This window comes from Gadus chalcogrammus, chromosome 16, assembly GCF_026213295.1.
Source record: "Gadus chalcogrammus isolate NIFS_2021 chromosome 16, NIFS_Gcha_1.0, whole genome shotgun sequence".
NCBI lineage: Eukaryota > Metazoa > Chordata > Actinopteri > Gadiformes > Gadidae > Gadus > Gadus chalcogrammus.
This window is the reverse complement of record NC_079427.1, coordinates 23,444,805-23,462,822: the sequence shown is the minus strand read 5'-3', so window position 1 is coordinate 23,462,822 and position 18,018 is coordinate 23,444,805. Positions and strand designations below refer to the sequence as shown.

Genomic DNA, 18,018 nt, shown 5'->3' with positions numbered 1-18,018 from the left:
TTTACCCCTGTTAATTACAACTAGAGGTTGAGCGCACGCAACGTGTGCGCAAAAACTCCAGTCAAATTAATAACTCACATGTTCTACTTTAAATTGCTGAGTTTGAGTTTCAAACTCTTCAAAGGAAGAGTTTGTAACTCTCCCTTTGAAGAATCAAAACAATACATTATGTGATTAGATTTGGTGCTTTTTTAATCAAAGATGGATACAGAAGATGCGCCTTATAACGTCACACTATGGCCTTGAACATTCCTTACTGCATTAGGTAACAGTATTCGCAGAATGCCAATTCAGTACCCTTGTCATATTGTTGAATGTGACCAACCAGATCATGATCCATATCCTGTTGATATATAAGGCTCCTAGAAATAAGTAAGTGTGTCTCTTTTACAAATTATCTCTGCTGGCATGGTATTGGGTGATAAAAGAGAACAGACAGACCTGCCAAGGCCGGCGGTCTTTTTGAAGCACTGGTAGGAGCTGTGCTCCATAGCAAAGGCCACGGTGTCGCTGTAGCTCATGGACGGTCTCTTCAACCTGCATTAGAGCAAATAAAGTACAATAATTAGGGGTGCAAAGAGATAGCGGACAACAATGAAAAGTATTATTATTAGAAGTAGTATACTTATAATATATAGCAAGAAATTACACCTAGCTTCTGGTTATGGTTTGGTTAGTGTTTTTAGGAGTCGCAAAGTGCAATTACTCGGGAACCTCTCCGTTAATTTTCGATTTCTAAGGGGCGTCACCAATAGGCGCAGACCAAATGGACTTTGGATGTGATTGGTTGTAGGGTCGGCACAACCAATCATAGCAACGAAAGGGTGTCAAAGCACTGAGCAACGACAAAACATATTCTCAACAAAGTGTAGTTTGTTCTTCTTTAAGTGAAAACATACCATCCATTTTGTTTAATGCTGTCTCGATAGCATAATAAATAGACCGTTCTACATCAGCGGCAGCCATCTTTGTTGTTGTTGATGCTCTTCTGAACCGTAATCGTATATATCCCCCCTCATATTAGATAAACGTTGTGATTGTTCGCCCTATCTCTTACCGGACAGAAATCTTTTTGTATGGGAGGGGAGTCAGACCTTATCTGAAGAGCTAATGTAACATGAGCTTTGGAGATTTGTCTGGTTCCAAGGCGACAGTTTTCCTGAACAACAAGGCCCCACGTGGTGATAAATCAAACATACATGAGGTGAGGTCAGGTAAGCAAACAGAGAGGAGGAGACGCAGTGACAGGCCAGTAAAAACCCTTCCCCAGCTTCCAGAGAGTGGAGGGAAAATGCTAAATTAAAAGACTTACAATGTAGATAGGGGGAGCGTAGGCCCAGATAAAGAGAGTGTCCACGGCATAAGTTACACTTGTCATTCTGATTGATAGTGTGTTGATTGTAGAGGCCAGATCGGATCGCAGACCTAGTGTCCAGAATTTAAAGTTTCCCGCATTTTCTGCAGGAAATGCATTTTCTGCAGGAAATGCATTTTCTAGTTCTTTATTTCCTTCTTTATTACTCTACAAACTTTGGGACCTATCTCCTTCCTCAAATGTTCACCTAAGGACTCCATTCCAATTTTAAAATGTTCATATTAGATTGGAATAGCGCACTTCTTTTCAGATTTTTGAAATATTTTATACTTTTTAAGATATTCTACTTTGAAAATTCTGTTTTTTACAATGGAAGTCAATCCATTGACTTCCATTGTGACACTTACTACCTCAGGCTTCATTTTATCGTTAACCCTTGTTCAAAGGTTTAAAGGTCCCATGGCATGCCACCAGGTGTGGTGTAATCATTAGCCTTTACAAGCCGTTTTGAAAGTCTGCCCCTTATGACATCAAACGTGTCCACCTAGATGTGTGCTGGATAGAGCAGTCTACCATTCTACCCAGTGGATGGTAGCAAACGTTGCTCATCTATCCATCACACATCTAGGTGGACACGCACACTTATGAGGTCATAAGGGGCAGATTTCCAAAAAGGCTTGTAACGGCTAATTACACCACACCTGGTGGCATGTCATGGGACCTTTAACAAATCAACACACCTGTATCTTCAATAATCTGAAAACAGAATTTCGATTACCTTTATATTTTTTTCAAAATCACAGTTTAAGTTCCATGTCGGCTTGTTTTCAGTTGGTCTCATTGATTTACGCTGAGGTTAAGAGCGCGAGGACGTGCAGGCAATGATGGCAGATTGGGCGATTTTCCCGCCCAATTGGACAATTTTTTACGACGTCCAGGCAGTGTTGCCAGATTGGGCGATTTTCCCGCCCAATTGTTCTACTTTAAATAACATCAGGCTGGATAAATGAGCATTAGGCAAGTACATATATATTATCTCACATTTAGTTCAGCTATTAAATCTTTTTTTTTTACTTCTTATAAATCATTACACTTTGTATCAACAGATGTCGTTTTTATATTCGATTTTATATTTTTAGTTGGTCACATTGACTTCCATAGAAGTTATAGTATTTCTTGTTTCACTGGGGCTAAAATGATTGATCTATTGGAAATATGATTGTTATCTATCTCAAATGTATTCAAACTTGATCACTAACTCTTCACTTTATTTGTTTTGAACCATTTTATCATTTTTAAATGGTGTGCATGTTTACTCCATTTAGACCAAAAATTCAAATTGAAGTTCAAATCCCTTCATTTGATCCCTTCACTTGCCTTTTAACATTTTTTTACTTCTTAATCTATGTGTCTTTATTAAAACATATTTTCAACCTCACTTTGCACTACAGCATTCACTGCATTTTCTCAAGGAAATGCATTTTCTAGTTTAATATTATTAACATGAATTGATCCTACATGTATTCCTCTGTGCTCGTGTGTGTGATGTGATATGGGTGTGTATGTGTGTCTATGTGTGTGTGTGTGTGTGTGTGTGTGTGTGTGTGTGTGTGTGTGTGTGTGTGTGTGTGTGTGTGTGTGTGTGTGTGTGTGTGTGTGTGTGTGTGTGTGTGTGTTTGTCAGTGTGTGAGGAAAAAGTAACAACTTACCAAGCCCATTCATAATAGACAGGTCCCAAAAACCAAATGCACATAAAACATGGAGCGAGGATGCATACATCAAAAACCAGGGGGATGATTTAAACACACGCTCACACTAGGGCTGGGCGATATACCGGTTTTAAAATTATACCGGTATATTTTTGAAAGCGATATGTAGTTGAGACAATATCGGCATACCGGTATATTATATATTATTTTGATGTTGCCTTGCGAGCGCCATTTTATAGAGCTGACCGCTGCTCTATGAGCCTACAAACCATGTTCAGCTGCTCAATCCCGCCCCTTATATGTACGTAGCGTTCTCCCACCCACGGACGTTTCGCATCACAACAAAACGTTTCTCGTGAGCACGAGAAAGTATCTCGTTCGCACGAGAAAGTATCTGGTGCACATCTGTGTGTGTGTGTGTGTGTGTGTGTGTGTGTGTGTGTGTGTGTGTGTGTGTGTGTGTGTGTGTGTGTGTGTGTGTGTGTGTGTGTGTGTGTGTGTGTGTGAGTGCAGTGGACGAGCGAGCGGTAGCGTGCATGTAAGTTTAGTGAACTAATGCTCGAGTCGGTTGTGTGTAAAAAAATAAAGCACCCGGCAAGAATCGGTGGCCGCTTCATTCCGACCATATTCCGACCTATAAGCAGACCCACTGCCGGTCAAAGTGAAGGGTGTGTTGCCCCTGAGAGATCATCGTCCCTGGAGGGAACGTGTCTGGGAGCCGACAGCAGAAAGTTGTAACACTAACCATCTCGTAGTCAGAGGCGGAGCGCAAGAAAGTAGTACGTGCTCCAACAGTGCAAGATAAAAATAAAACACATTAATTTGAATGATTTTAGCTTGTGTGTGATTTATCGCGGGCACGGGCACACACAAGCTAAAATCATTCATATTATAGAAGAGGCTGTCAAGGAAAACAGGATTTTATGTCTCCGATGACGTCTTTGGTAACACTCCGCAAATAGTCTGGTAACTTGTCAACTCCAGCGTCTTCGGTTGCTATGCGACGTCAACGTCTTTGGCAGACTATTTCTCTGCTGATCAACACTACGAATGCTGGTTACAAATAAATTGTAAGCTAACATTCAGCTTCAGTCTGAGCTAGGATGAGTTTTCTGATGTGTGAGAATGTGAGAGAGAAAGAGAGAGAGCCAAATGGAACACTGGTTTGTGTGTGTGCGTGTGTGTGTGTGCATGTGTGTGTGTCCTTACCTCTCGCATAACTGATGACTGCAGTGGACCAGGATATGCATACAGTGCACGCACACGACCCCCATCAGCACAAGACAAATGGGTCCCGCCTGAAAGACACAAACACAAGCAAGGTCTTTCAGCATTCGCAGTGAAAACAAATAAACCTAAAAGGGTTAGCCACTGGTCACGGAAAAGAAAACATCCAAACAGTTTTGTTGTTCAGAGTTTGGACCTGTTGCCACTCTCTCGATGCAACAACGCTTAGCTGAGATAGCCGATGATGAAACATATGATTTCCCCCTCATTTGTTCAAGTGAGTGAGTCAAGCAGTTTCATGATGGCCTCGTGTTTTGAAAGCACACCTTTTCGCAGAACACTCGGACTGTTCTAAGCACTCCTTTCCTCTTCACTGTGCGAGGTAATAACCAGTTGAATGTAGGTGCAACATCTTTGCATATATTAACACCCAGGAGGGTGCCCCTTCAACTCAATAATCCCATTCCTGAAGTGTGTGTGTGTGTGTGTGTGTGTGTGTGTGTGTGTGTGTGTGTGTGTGTGTGTGTGTGTGTGTGTGTGTGTGTGTGTGTGTGTGTGTGTGTGTGTGTGTGTGTGTTGTTTCCTCCGGTCAAACAACTGGAGACTGAGAAGGGGGCATCACCCCTTTAGAACTGGCTACCAGCTGGGGGACCACTGTGGGGGGAAGGTATATCGAACACATTGCCTTACATTTACATTTACATTTAGGGCATTTAGCAGACGCTTTTATCCAGAGCGACTTACATAAGTTAATGGGCCTTGAAATGTGTATGGACCCAGCTGGGGCCAGTTGGTAACCAAGGCGCCAGACAATAAAGAGGGACCCAACACACTGCATTCGACAACGGCAGACAGAAGCATTTTCTCAATCGTCGTTCTTGTCTGTACTTGTGTTCTTGTTGACTTGTGAAACGTCATCAGTCACAGCCCAAGTACTGTTCCTTTCAAAAGCCTGCATCTAGCCAAGTACAAAAGTAGTTCAGAATGCCAGATGTGTTCATGTTCAGAGGAAGCAGAGCTTGCTTCTATTCCTAAACACCCCACAAACCTACCTGTAGTCTGTATGCGTTGTCTTTTGGTTATTGCTTTAAATAGGCATGTCTTACAGAGTACTACACCAAACGCACCTATAACACCTGTGATTATATATATTTTCTTTTTCTTACACAAAAAACTAAATGTCACAAGCTGGATTTGATCACGCTCTCATTTACAAACTGTAATATCTGCGGCACCTGCAGATAGCCCTGAGCCTACGAGGCCCAGAGTCATTTGTGTCGCATGATGACAATCAATCGCATCAATATTCAGGGAACAATTTAGATGGTATCCTTTCAGACATCTGGTTACCTGATTTCACAACATAGACTTTCTTGACAGTCCGGATCAGGGGTCATGCCTTCATTGGCATACGGCAGCATAATCATTGACACACTGGCGATAAACGCAAAAAAGTTGGTCTCTGTTCTTCAACGGTCAATTACGGATGGTGCCGCCTCCCGCTCACATTCCCAAACGAATTGCAGTTCAGAAGTTCAGCTGCATTAGGTGATGGCCCTAGCTATGAAATCAGAGCACGAAAAAACTTTTCAAAGATCAGGCAGGCTATCAAACGAGCCATGTCCGGGTACGGGAATCAAGCTTACACTTTCAAAGTATTTGCCACTGCTAAAAACCATGTTGCCGAAGCCAGCCATCGCATTGCTCAATTCATTGGGAGAAATGGAAAGTCATTCACTGATAGCAAATATATTAAGGAGGCTTTTCTCTGTAGCTCAGAGGTTCTGTTTGAAGGTCTACTAAACAAAAAGACAATCAAATCAAGGATAAAAGATATTCCCATGTCTGCTAGAATTGTTGAGCGATGCATCGAAGAAGTGGTAGTAAATATCAAGGCGCATCAGACAACTGCGTTAAAAGAATCTGTGGTGTTAGAGTGCGTGGACGTGAACGACACTTCAAGTGCAACGCTGAGCAGTCATAGAGAAAGGAGCTCTGCTGTTTAAAGCCAATTTCTGACACAACAAAAGGTGAGGACATAACCAAGGTGTTTGTGGAACATTTTGAGGAGCAAGGGACTGACATCATGAAGGTCTTTGCAGTGGCGCCCCTGCCATTGTCAGGAAACAGAGGGGAGCAGTCAGATTAACTGAAACCCTCATGAAAGTCCACTGTGTAATACACCAAGAAAACCTCTGTTCAAAGATGTCCAATTTAGGGCTTAATTAGTGCTGGGCGAATCATGAAGCTTGAAACAATCTATATTAGATTAATGCTCAATATTGAAAGGGGAACCATTTTTATTTTCTAAACTCCTTCAAAGTTTTCACAAGAGATTTTGTTGCTCTTGCATTTATTTTCCGCTGCAGCGCTCCTGCTTCAGTTTTTCGGCGTAGTGTCCACCCGTGCAGAGAAAGGAAAAGATAGGACCGGGTTACAGGAAAAATTAACTGAACAAACAACCGTAGTTTGTAAGACTTGTCGGAAAGATGTTGCGACGAAGCCAGGCAACACTATAAATCGGTTCAATCACCAGAAGATAAAGCATGTTATCGAGTACAATGAATGCATCAAGCAGAAGAGAGCTGGCAACGTTGTTAGCAATGTTGCTAGCAGGACTCCCTTAGCTGCTCCAGTAACCTCAAACAAACAAACTTCACCAATGTTCAGATATTCTCGTTATGATAGGATGAGCAACAAATTGAGCTATCTCGTTCTATAGTACAAGGACATGATTCCAATTTATACATTGAAAAATATGGATTCAGAAAGCTAATTGAAACTTTAGATCCCAGATACGAGTGGCCCCTGCTACCTCGAAGACTGGGAGCTGAAAAGTACGTGCTTGCAGACAATCTATGCACCCAAAGATCATACAGTATAGACGATTGTGAAAGCCTTAAAGATGCCTTAAGTTTGTGGAAGCTGGACGAGGGGCATCAGATCTGCTTCGCTACAGATAATGGCAGCAATGTTTTCAAGGCAGCTAAACAAATCAGATGGCAAAAACTGAAAACGTTTTGGGCGCAGGATGTGCCTTCCCATCGGTAAGAGAACTCTCACTCAAACACAAACACACATACACACACACAATATAAATGATTATATTAATATCAAGTATAATAATTTATATTTAAAGATAATTATATTTTTGAATACCTGCAGGCAAAAGGTCCTTATTTCTTTGTGACGATTGTAATTGCTATATTAAACTTTCTGGTTTATAGTATAAATAATTTGGTCTGGTTTGGTTTTATATTGGAATATAATTTCTAATCTTTAAAACAATAAATATTGATTAATATCGAATAACATTAGGCAAAAATATATTGTGATACCAAATATCGGCCATATTGCCAAGCACTAGTCTTAATGAGGTTATCACCATGGTGGTAAAAGTTATTAACTTCATAGTTAAGCGAACTGCCCAGACCCACCGCCAGCTCCTGTCCCTGCTGGAGGACAGGAGCGAACAGAGACTCAACACACAGAGAAATCTCTCTCCAGCCAGCAGTTAGGTAGCTAAGCTGCGGTACAGTTTTGGAGCAGTTTGTTGACTTCTTTGATTCCATAAATGCCTTCCTGGCTGAAAAATGCCAAGACTACCAAGAACTCTGGACAGTTTGAGATGTTCGACACATCGGCGGCTTTTTATGGCAAGCTATTCATCTTTTCAAGTGATCATTTCAAGTCGCCGCTACGACTTTCTGCTACTTCAGACACTTGAGAGAGCCGTGCTCCCAGCAAACCATTGGCACATCTGAAATATGAATACATTGAGTCAGAGTTCACAACACAATTCAAAGACATTCAGAAGCATGAACTTATGTTCTCTTTCTCTTACTTTCAAGCCCGACAGCTTGATGGACACGAACTATGACGCAAAATATGTGTCACGAAATATGTGTTACAGGTGCCTCTCATGTCGTACTCTGCAAGACTTGCCTAAATTTCTAACAATGTGTTGACATGAGCCCCGCTTGATGGAGCTCTTCCAGGTCAATATGCCCGTGCACGCCACATGCACGCAAGCTAGATTGGGGTGTGTGTGTGTGTGTGTGTGTGTGTGTGTGTGTGTGTGTGTGTGTGTGTGTGTGTGTGTGTGTGTGTGTGTGTGTGTGTGTGTGTGTGTGTGTGTGTGTGTGTGTGTGACCTGAGCCTTATGCTAACATCCACCAAACTGGAACAGTGACTAAAAACAATAAATCCAATTTATAAAACCACACACTGAGCAGCATGCCTAATTGCAGGTGTATGTGTTCTGGCTGGCATTCCTTGTGCACTTGAGTGTTTCAGTTGAGTATACATTATATTTACCCACACTAAATACTTTATAATACTGCCAAAGGACTAAAATGCTCCACGAATAATTCATTTACGGCAATTTTCATTATACCAGCTTATTACAAATATTCAATAAGAACTGGCAACCTAGACAATTAGTCAAACTCATAGCGCAGAGCTGCCTTGAATATTATAACAGCGTTGCCAAACAGGATAATGAATGAAAATCCTTCAGAGTTTGAAAAAAAAGGATACTGCTGAATATTCAAGCACGATTCCATATATTCATTGTTATTCTGTGTTATCTGGGCCGGATGGTGAATCAATCAAAAGCATTGATAGGTAGCTCAGATATCATGCCGTCATGTGCTTCTTTTTTCGACATATGGTATTCACTATGTACACAAACACGCAAATAAAAGATGTGTAGTACGGTAACGAAACTAGAGTGTTAATTTCTAGGGTCATCGGTAGATGGTTGCAAGGCTACTCTGCACTGAACTAATAGAAAGCTAATAGTTAAGCTCAGCACAGCCAACAATTGCTCTGACAATGAAACATGTTGCCATGTCAGAGGTCAGCTGACCTTTAATCCAATGTTCTCCTCATACTCAACCCCAACCTACCCATCTACCAAGCTATTTTCAATGCAGTTTGCTTTGACAAAATCCCCAAAGAAATGTGATTATTTAATTACTCTGCTACGGTTTTAAATGTTACCACACTGCATGGCACAGGGCTAGACGTGTTTGCTTTGATTTGGTGTAGACATCATGAAAACTGTAGAAGTTACTTGTGGAAAATGAGGTGGAAATTAGACAAAGGATAACAATAATGTGCCTTGCATCACACTGATGTTTTTTATCCAACTTTTAAAGATAATGTTTGCAGCGTTATTATCATTTTTTTTCCTGTTTTTAAGGTCTGGCAAAGTGTTCTCATCTCCTTTTTATAAATTACGATTATTGTTTGCACTACAGAGGTGTACAATTGGTTTTTGATGCTTGGAGCCTCTGTAGTCTTTGATCATACATGAAACGGTAAGTATAAAGTAAGAATTGTCAGACCCGTCCCTCTTCAATGTTATTCATTTGTTAATACTTTCTGACAAGAGGTAGATTTGTGTCCAAAAGATAACTGGGACCTACCAACAGATTCTATCTGGTCGGATAATTCAAAACAACCACAATTTGCCTTTCTCTACCGGGGGAAGAATCTGAAAAAGGACCAACATCCCATTGTCGTCTGCATCAGCTTCATGTCAAATTGTTTAGTAGTTTTATTCAAAATAAACCACTATTGCAAGTCTGAAACTACAATCTCAAGTCCCAAACTATTGGAATGGTGTCTCTCTTTGGACCCCAGGGGTTGGGCAGTTACATCTCTCCACTCCCTTTTATTTCTGAATTCCCTATTCATAATAGATAATAGGGGAGGCCCTGGTATGAATGACAGATGCATATCTTTTCCCCTGGACATGTTGAGCTAGACCAAACAATCTGAGCACTCAACATTTTAGCCCTCAACACGAAAAACTGAAAAACTGGATTTCACCATGAGAATGCTGAGAATGATGGGGAATATAAAGATAATTATACTAACATGGACTTAATTAAGTTCTTGGGGCCATACAAAATATAAGGACATTTTATGTTGCACATAATAACGGCTTACAATGCCACCATACAGTTTGGAAAGAAGTTGATGCACAATCATGCCAATTGATTGCAAGCAAGCAAGCGTTTTGACCAAGCGACATCCAAGTCATCGTCTACCAAATGTAGATTTTCTTTATCATTATGGCATTGCATGGGTAATATGTTTAATCATCTCTGAAACAAAGCAAAAGAAAAAAAATCACTATGTGGAGGACGACTTTTCGGGACTAAAGTCTTCAAATGGATACTGCAAAGTATACTAATAGCTGCAAGGAATGCGAATGGCAGCATAAAACATCACGTCAAGAATGTGTTTGAACATCATAGTCAAATAGTATTGTCTGAGGCTACAGAGGAACAAAAAAAATAAAAAAAATAAAAATGTTTCAAATGTGTAATAGTCCCATATTTTTGTACATGACACAGGTAAATAAAATATATATTTTTTAATTTCGGCTTTAACTGGTAATTGAATGAGTTATTGTCCTCTTGATGTATTTCCCTAATCTAGGAGATATTTATATCAAGCGTTGCAAGGCCAGGACCACCGGCATACTGAAAGACCCAAGCCATCTAAGCTACGGACTATTCTCTCTGCTCCGCTCAGGGAAAAGATACCGCTCACTGGCGGCAAAGACTGAGAGACTCAGGAAGAGTTTCTATCCCCAAGCTGTCAGCTATCTTAATGGCACTGATTAAGCCCTTTTGAGGAACTGCACTCATATATTTATTGAAGTAACCCCCTTTATTCCTATGTGCAATAACCCCCTGACATCTTGAATGTATTTACTGTTTTGTTATGCGTCTATTTGGAGGAGCCGACTGTGAACATTTCACTGCAATGTATTGTGTATGTAACAAATAAAATCTGAATCTGATCTATTTCAGTACCATTATAATGTATTATTTATTTATAATACATCTAATAAAATCATAGTTCCCATTGATTTATTAAAATGGGTGCATCGATTAATTGTACTGGCTGTTGCTTTGTTGTAAGTTGTGTGTTACTAGGCTAGAGTTAAGAAGCTAGTCCTGCGTCTGACTACTTGTTCCTTCCATGCATGCATTATAACAACGGCTGTTTCAGATACCCTGTTCTTTGGGCAGTGGAATAGACCATGTCGCTGGGAGAATTTTTGAGGAAGTGTCTCGTCAGCAGCACCTACTGGAATATGTGTAAGAGCTGCTCAAAAATCTAATTTAAGGCTATCAACGTAATTCAGGGTGTTTTTACTGCTGATCAAAACTGGTCAGAAATCCGCAGAATTGTATAAGGGTTATCAACAACAGTTAGTGCCACGTGGATATGACTTATAATAATACCGGTTTCACCGGTAAAGCCTATTCGTCGTTAATAAATCACGATCAACCAATTGGAACAAATAGACTTCATCACGTCATCATCCCATTCGTGACAATCCCAATTCTTGATTTTGGCTTTCACTTGGGCAAAACTACAAAAATGTTGGAATGTGACAATGAAAATAATAAAAAATCATATTGAAATACATAATAGAACAATTACTAGATAACTATGAAAATATATTATATTTATTTGACTATATTAAAATGTTGAACACATGTATTCATTCAGTTTTTCTTAGAAATTTGTGTATTTGTATTATGTTTGTTTTGGTCCTCCATATAAAACGGGTCCCAGATGTAAAGGATGTCTATCTTGAAAGCTTCTTCTCACTTTCAATATTGAATCTCTCTCATTTATGTTATTTTCAAGCTTCTCTAATCCATTTGATAAATGCCAAATTATGATGAAGTGACACGCTCCATTATGGCTTGTATCTCACACACTCACACTGGTTGCTCAAGATGGTGTCATTGTCTAATGCAAGGGAAGTGCCTTTTAACCTCAATGCTTGGTGCGAAATGTATCAAATCCATCTCCTTAGACATGATCAGAATGTTTTGACAGGATTAGACCAATCCCATTGACAAAGAAAACATTGTGACCAATGATTTATGTCCAAGCCTTTGTTTTACAAAAGGACTGCACTTCTGGTTAACGGTCACTGTTATTTTATCGCAGACAGTAGTACAGACAGCTTTGTCATTGTTTCATTGATAATATTCAATAAAATTGAATCGCAGCAATGGCAAACTACTCTAACTAACCAGCTGGTAGCTACAATGCTTTATTTATCAAATTCTGCAGATGCTTTCAATACCAACACCTTCAGTTAGATGGTTTGCTGCTCTTCGTCATTGCAGATATTTGTAATTAAGTTTTCATCGAGAACATTGGCTGTTCATGAAAAATGTAGCAAGTCATCGGTACATTGCACAATATGCATTCCCTAAATGGGTAAAAAATTGTTGTTGGGTCATCTTTTGTGTCATGTTCATACTAACAGAACAACTTATTTCAGTCACTAATGAAAATGAAATGCTTGTCTTTCACGCTTCCACAAAAAAGGCAAACACTACACATTGGTTTTGTCTTATTAGGATTTCCAAAGTATGAATAATGCTGCCTTTGTCAATCCAGATGGCTATGTGCAAGTTTGTGCGTGCATGTGTCAGTGATTCTCATGCTCGTTCAGCTATCTACTTTATTAATCCGAAACAGGAAATTTGGTATTCAGAGTAGAAAGTACAGCAGATTTATAACAGTAATTAACAATTAAGCAAAATCATAATTCTGCCCACCAGGTGGTCCTTCTGAGAACGCCAGCCATAAGTTTGTGATGGAGATGTGAATGGACACTTACAATTATGCCTGCATTGTGAACGGCCAGAGGCAGGCCTAGGAGGCCCGTGCCCAGGTTCCCCTTCAGCAGGTGGATGAGTGCTTGGCTGAACCTAGAGCAACACAAGAAGGCCACATGAATCAACTACTGTAGGTCAAGTAAATACACTGGGCTGATGTTCATACAAAAGAAACATTCATCAGGGAAAGAAAAAAAAGGATGTGTGTGTGTTAGGGCCCGACCGATTCATCGGCCTGCCGATTTAATCGGCCGATTATAGCCTTTTCAATATAATCGACATCTGCCAAAAAGACGCTGATTACAACTGATTTTTTATTTATTTTTTTAGAAATGTTATTGCATTTAGTATCCAGATTGCGCTCCTACTAGCCTAGCTAACTAACAACTTTAGCTGGAGTAAAAAAGAGGAGATTGAATTTTACCGTACAACATGAAAGCACGCTCGCTCAGGCAGCTGCGCGCTCACCTCACCAATGTACACAAGACGCGTTGTTTGAGCATGTTGTGCCTGTTTTTCTTTAGGTCCCAGGCCATGTTAATTTGTTATACTGTAGACTCTAACGGTGAGACCATACTGCTCAGCACGCACGTGTTAGTCACTGCTCACGAGCGCAGCACATTGGGAGTTAGTTATTTATTTTACATTTTAAATTACACAAATTTTTGACTGTATATGTATTCTAAAACACTCAAAGGTTCTGCATTCTATTCACATATTCGTCAAAAGTGTTTAAAGTGTATTTAAGGTATCAAAAACTACGTTTTATATGCTTTTTTTTTTTGCTTTTTTTTTTATCGGCCGATTAAATCGTAATCGTAATTTTTCTCTGAAAATAATCGGCATCGGCACTCAAAAATCAATATCGGTCGGGCCCTAGTGTGTGTGAGAGAGAGAGAGAGAGAGAGAGAGAGAGAGAGAGAGAGAGAGAGAGAGAGAGAGAGAGAGAGAGAGAGAGAGAGAGAGAGAGAGAGAGAGAGAGAGAGAGAGAGAGAGAGAGAGAGAGAGAGAGAGAGAGAGAGAGAGAGAGAGAGAGAGAGAGAGAGAGAGTGTGTGTGTGTGTGTGTGTGTGTGTGTGTGTGTGTGTGTGTGTGTGTGTGTGTGTGTGTGTGTGTGTGTGTGTGTGTGTGTGTGTCTTTCCAACAGCCTTGTTTTTTCAAATTTGGAAATCGTATTATTAAATACAATGGCATCAATGGGGACACACTTGGACAAAAAAAGCTTCACTGTGCGAGTCAGACTGGCTGTAATAATTGCAATTCAATGTGAATTGAATATGAATGACTTCATTTATCCATTCAATTAAATCTTCCGCGGATGGGCGAGGTTTGCGGACATGGTCGAACACCGGCTATTCTGCAATCATCCAGAACTCACAAATAGCCAGTGTGCCTGGAGCACCACAAGCATTGTGGACAGTGGATGGGCCCTGGTTTTAATGACCAAGAATGAACAGTAGTCCATATGTTTATGATCATATAACTTATCTCTACTCTATTGATTCACGTGAAGAATTGTATCTCTACGTTTTACACAAACATGCCTTTGACTCTGACTTGGAACATGACTGAGTATTCCAGTTAGTAAGCACACTGATCATGCATTAACACTAGTTATTACCTTTAAACGAAGGGAGTTTAAATATCTCACATAAACCTCCCCTTCACACACAATCATTTATGCCAATGAAATAATGTGAAGCGGTTATAATAAAAAAAAATGGAATGGATCGAATGGATTCGAAACGGTTACTCCAGGATTGTAGGTTAAGAATCATTTGACAGATAGGTGTGGACATTGGGGATCAAACCACCCAGTAACTACCTACACTATCCTGGCCTTGTGGGTCAAATGAAATAACTGCTGAACTAAATTCATTCTGCTGGCAAATGGCTACTATGCTACTATCTCAGAAATATAAAAACTCCTGCGTATTTGACAACAAACAGTCAACTGATAACACGATCAATCCAACCATAAACACAGTGCGGAACGTGCAGCATGCGTAGATATCAAAACATCTCAAAAGAAATACAGGTTAAGTGAAACATGAGTCTGTAAATGTATGTGCATGCTGGGTAAGTGCCTTGTTGGAAGTATTACCTCTTTTCATATCTGTGTGTATTGACCTTTATTGGTCTGATACAGGGGCATAGGCCAATAAGGCAGAGTACTGGTGCAATGACCTGCATCCACGTATGCATTCATAATGAATGTTGGTATTGTGAAAGAGAAAGCACAGGCTCATTTTTCCATCTTTAAAGGGGACATATCATACCAGCAGGTGTGAGTGTGGCTAGCCATTACAAGCAGGTTTGAAAATGTACAGTATTGTGACAAGGGGACGTGTCCACCTAAATGTACGCTGGATAGATCAGTCTACCAGCCTACCCAGTGGACTGTAGCCAACGTTGCTACGTCTATCCGTCACACATCTAGGTGGACACGCCCACTTGTGATGTCACAATGCTGCACATTTTGAAAAAAGCTTGTAATGGCTAATCACACTCAAACCTGGTGGTATGATATGTCCCCTTTAAATTATGTGGTTTCAATAACACCAGGTCTTTAACTGAGGTAAACCTCAGATGACTTAAAACAGGTAACAGAATGCACTCTAGGGATGAATAGTGATTCCACGTAAAATACCAGGCAGAGGTGTGGCCGGGGTGGGGGGGGAACAGTGTATCCATGTTAAAGTCCATGTCCACAAGTGATCAGACTATGCCCATGCAGGGGTCCTTACGTGAGGCCCCGGCCGTTGTCCTGCTCATGCTGTGGAGGAGGGAGCAGTTCGTGGTCCTCATCCGAGTTCTCCTCCGAGCCCTGGACAGGGCTCTCGATAAGTGGTGTCATCACCTCCATGTCTGCCGTGCCACAGGGGGGTCAGCACAAATTAAAAATAACACTTTATACGCAAGCACATATTCACTTGAGAAAAATGGAACAAAAGATGTTGAAATCAACCAAGTGTAAATGTTGGGCTGTGAGAGTCCGGTGAACTGCCGCAACAGTACAGTACAAATAAACATCTGCTGAACTCAAAATGTTAAAGCATCAGCACAGTAATTTAAAGTACAACAGACTTAAACTCTCTGATGGCGCTTTGATAAATGTGACACTCAATATATGAATCTGAAGCCAAGGAGAGGAGCGTGTCGTAAATAACATAAGGAAACACATCAAACCTGCTATGACACCTTTTCACGTTCCCATCCATGAGTCAATCTATCCAGGGAATAAGTAATTTATATTCTGGGGGCCACTTTTACATGCAAGTCCAACCCAATCGCTTCAACAATGACTCTCAAACTGCGACTCTCAAAGGTCACAATTTAGTCGGACTACTGTTAATAGTTAGAGAAATTGTTAATAGTCAATAGTGTGAACAGCAGTTAACAATTGACAATTTCGATCAGTCCAAATATCAATATTGACCAATATTGATCCAAAAAATACACTTTTCACAGGCAAGGCAACTATGTATCAGAATGTTGACCAGACTGTTATAGAAACTGTAGATGCTGTCCAGGTAATATAAGTCAGTAGGCAATGGTCAATACATTCAACCCACACAAAACACACATATAAGCTACCACCCATCCATGATCTATTGCACGATCTAGTCAATCTGATACACACATGTTTGCTTCTAGTGAGGTATAGCCGCCCTAGTAGCTGTAAAAGTTGTAAACGTGTTACCTAGTTGCTGCGTTTTCCCCATCCTGCGCCAGGCATTTGTCAGGAGACCACCAAACCCGGAGCTCAGTGATGAGACCCTCGTCCCAAGCCAATGTGCTCCGCGAACTGCGACGCTGTGGACCTAGGGATCGGAGTATTCATATTTATAGATATATAAATATATAACAGACATTGATTATTCGAGTCAAAAGTCCAACGTGGTATTCATTTAGCAAGACAATGATGGGAAGCTAAGGTAAGGGGTCCTTTTCAATCCTAGTCCTAGCTAGACAGAACCAAACCCTCTTAAAAAGGACCCGTTGGAAAAAAAAAAACGTTTCACTCATTTAATAGCTGAAACGTGTGCATTCAAATATCCTATATAATGAATGAAACTTCATGACGAGTCAAGAGCCTTACCTCACTGTTGTCATTCGGTTCAGGGAACACAGTCCTCCAGAGATGGCTCTCCAAAGACCCAGCAGGCTACAGTAGAGGCTGGTCCCGGAGGTCTATTCTTTAAGTGGCCCCTTTGAAAAACAGGGTTAATTTATTTGCTTGAGATTTTTTTGGCGTGGCCGTGCTGTCACACGATGTTTATATTTGCAGATTATACTGTAGGATAAACCTCTTCCTGATCCGAAGGAGAACGTGCGACACGTCACAGGGTAGAGGGCGGGGCTTGGGTCTGCCAATCTCGAATCACGGGAGACGACGCCGGAAGAGATCATTTGCATGTTTTTGACCAACGCAAACATGAACATCGATTGTGGATTTATTTTTGTATGATTAATTATATCCATACAAATAGTATATGATTTATTTAAATATAGAAATATGTGAAAAAAATTGAATATAAATTGCCATTCTGGATTAAAGCACACTAGTCAAAAATCCAATGGGGTTTTGTTTCAGCCATTTAGATGAGTTGAGTAGCAATAGGGCAAACATATTATACTCTCCTTTCTGCCTTTGATGAATACATGGAAGCACAATCTCATCCTTAGAAATAATACTAAAACTATTATGTCTATGTATCTTAATTCCTTTGTTGCTTGGGTTTGTCCTCACTTTACAATTTAAATTGCCTGCAGCTTATTTATTTTTATATACCATGAGACCCTAGACTGGTCCTAACATACTATGGAGGTAGATTTGTGTCTTTATTATGCAATCAAAAATAATAGGTTTGAGAGCAAAACTTTCCACACTGCAATCAAAAAATAGGTTTGAGAGCAAAACTTTCCACACTACAATCAAAAAATAGATTTGAGAGCAAAACTATCGACACTGCAATCAAAAAATGTTTTATTGCAAGATAAATTAATGTGATAAAAGAAATATGAATGGGAATCCAAAAGTTTTGTTTGCAAACCCAAAAGTTTTGTTTGCAAATCCAAAATTTTTGTTTGCGAAT

At 40.2% G+C, this 18,018-nt stretch overlaps 1 protein-coding gene across 1 annotated transcript in view; it reads right to left on the bottom strand.

Annotated features, from left to right (window-relative positions):
• slc36a4 (solute carrier family 36 member 4) overlaps nt 1–17,276 on the bottom strand; it is a 52,305-nt gene extending 35,029 nt beyond the window's left edge. The window contains exons 1-6 of the mRNA XM_056610704.1: nt 17,022–17,276; nt 16,623–16,743; nt 15,667–15,787; nt 12,923–13,013; nt 4,234–4,322; nt 442–537 (exon numbers count right to left, since the gene is read on the bottom strand). Of these exons, the coding sequence (XP_056466679.1) occupies nt 442–537; nt 4,234–4,322; nt 12,923–13,013; nt 15,667–15,787; nt 16,623–16,644 (419 nt within the window). The 5' untranslated portion in view covers nt 16,645–16,743; nt 17,022–17,276. The remainder of the gene's footprint in view (nt 1–441; nt 538–4,233; nt 4,323–12,922; nt 13,014–15,666; nt 15,788–16,622; nt 16,744–17,021) is intronic.
• Between the last annotated feature and the right edge of the window lie 742 nt (nt 17,277–18,018).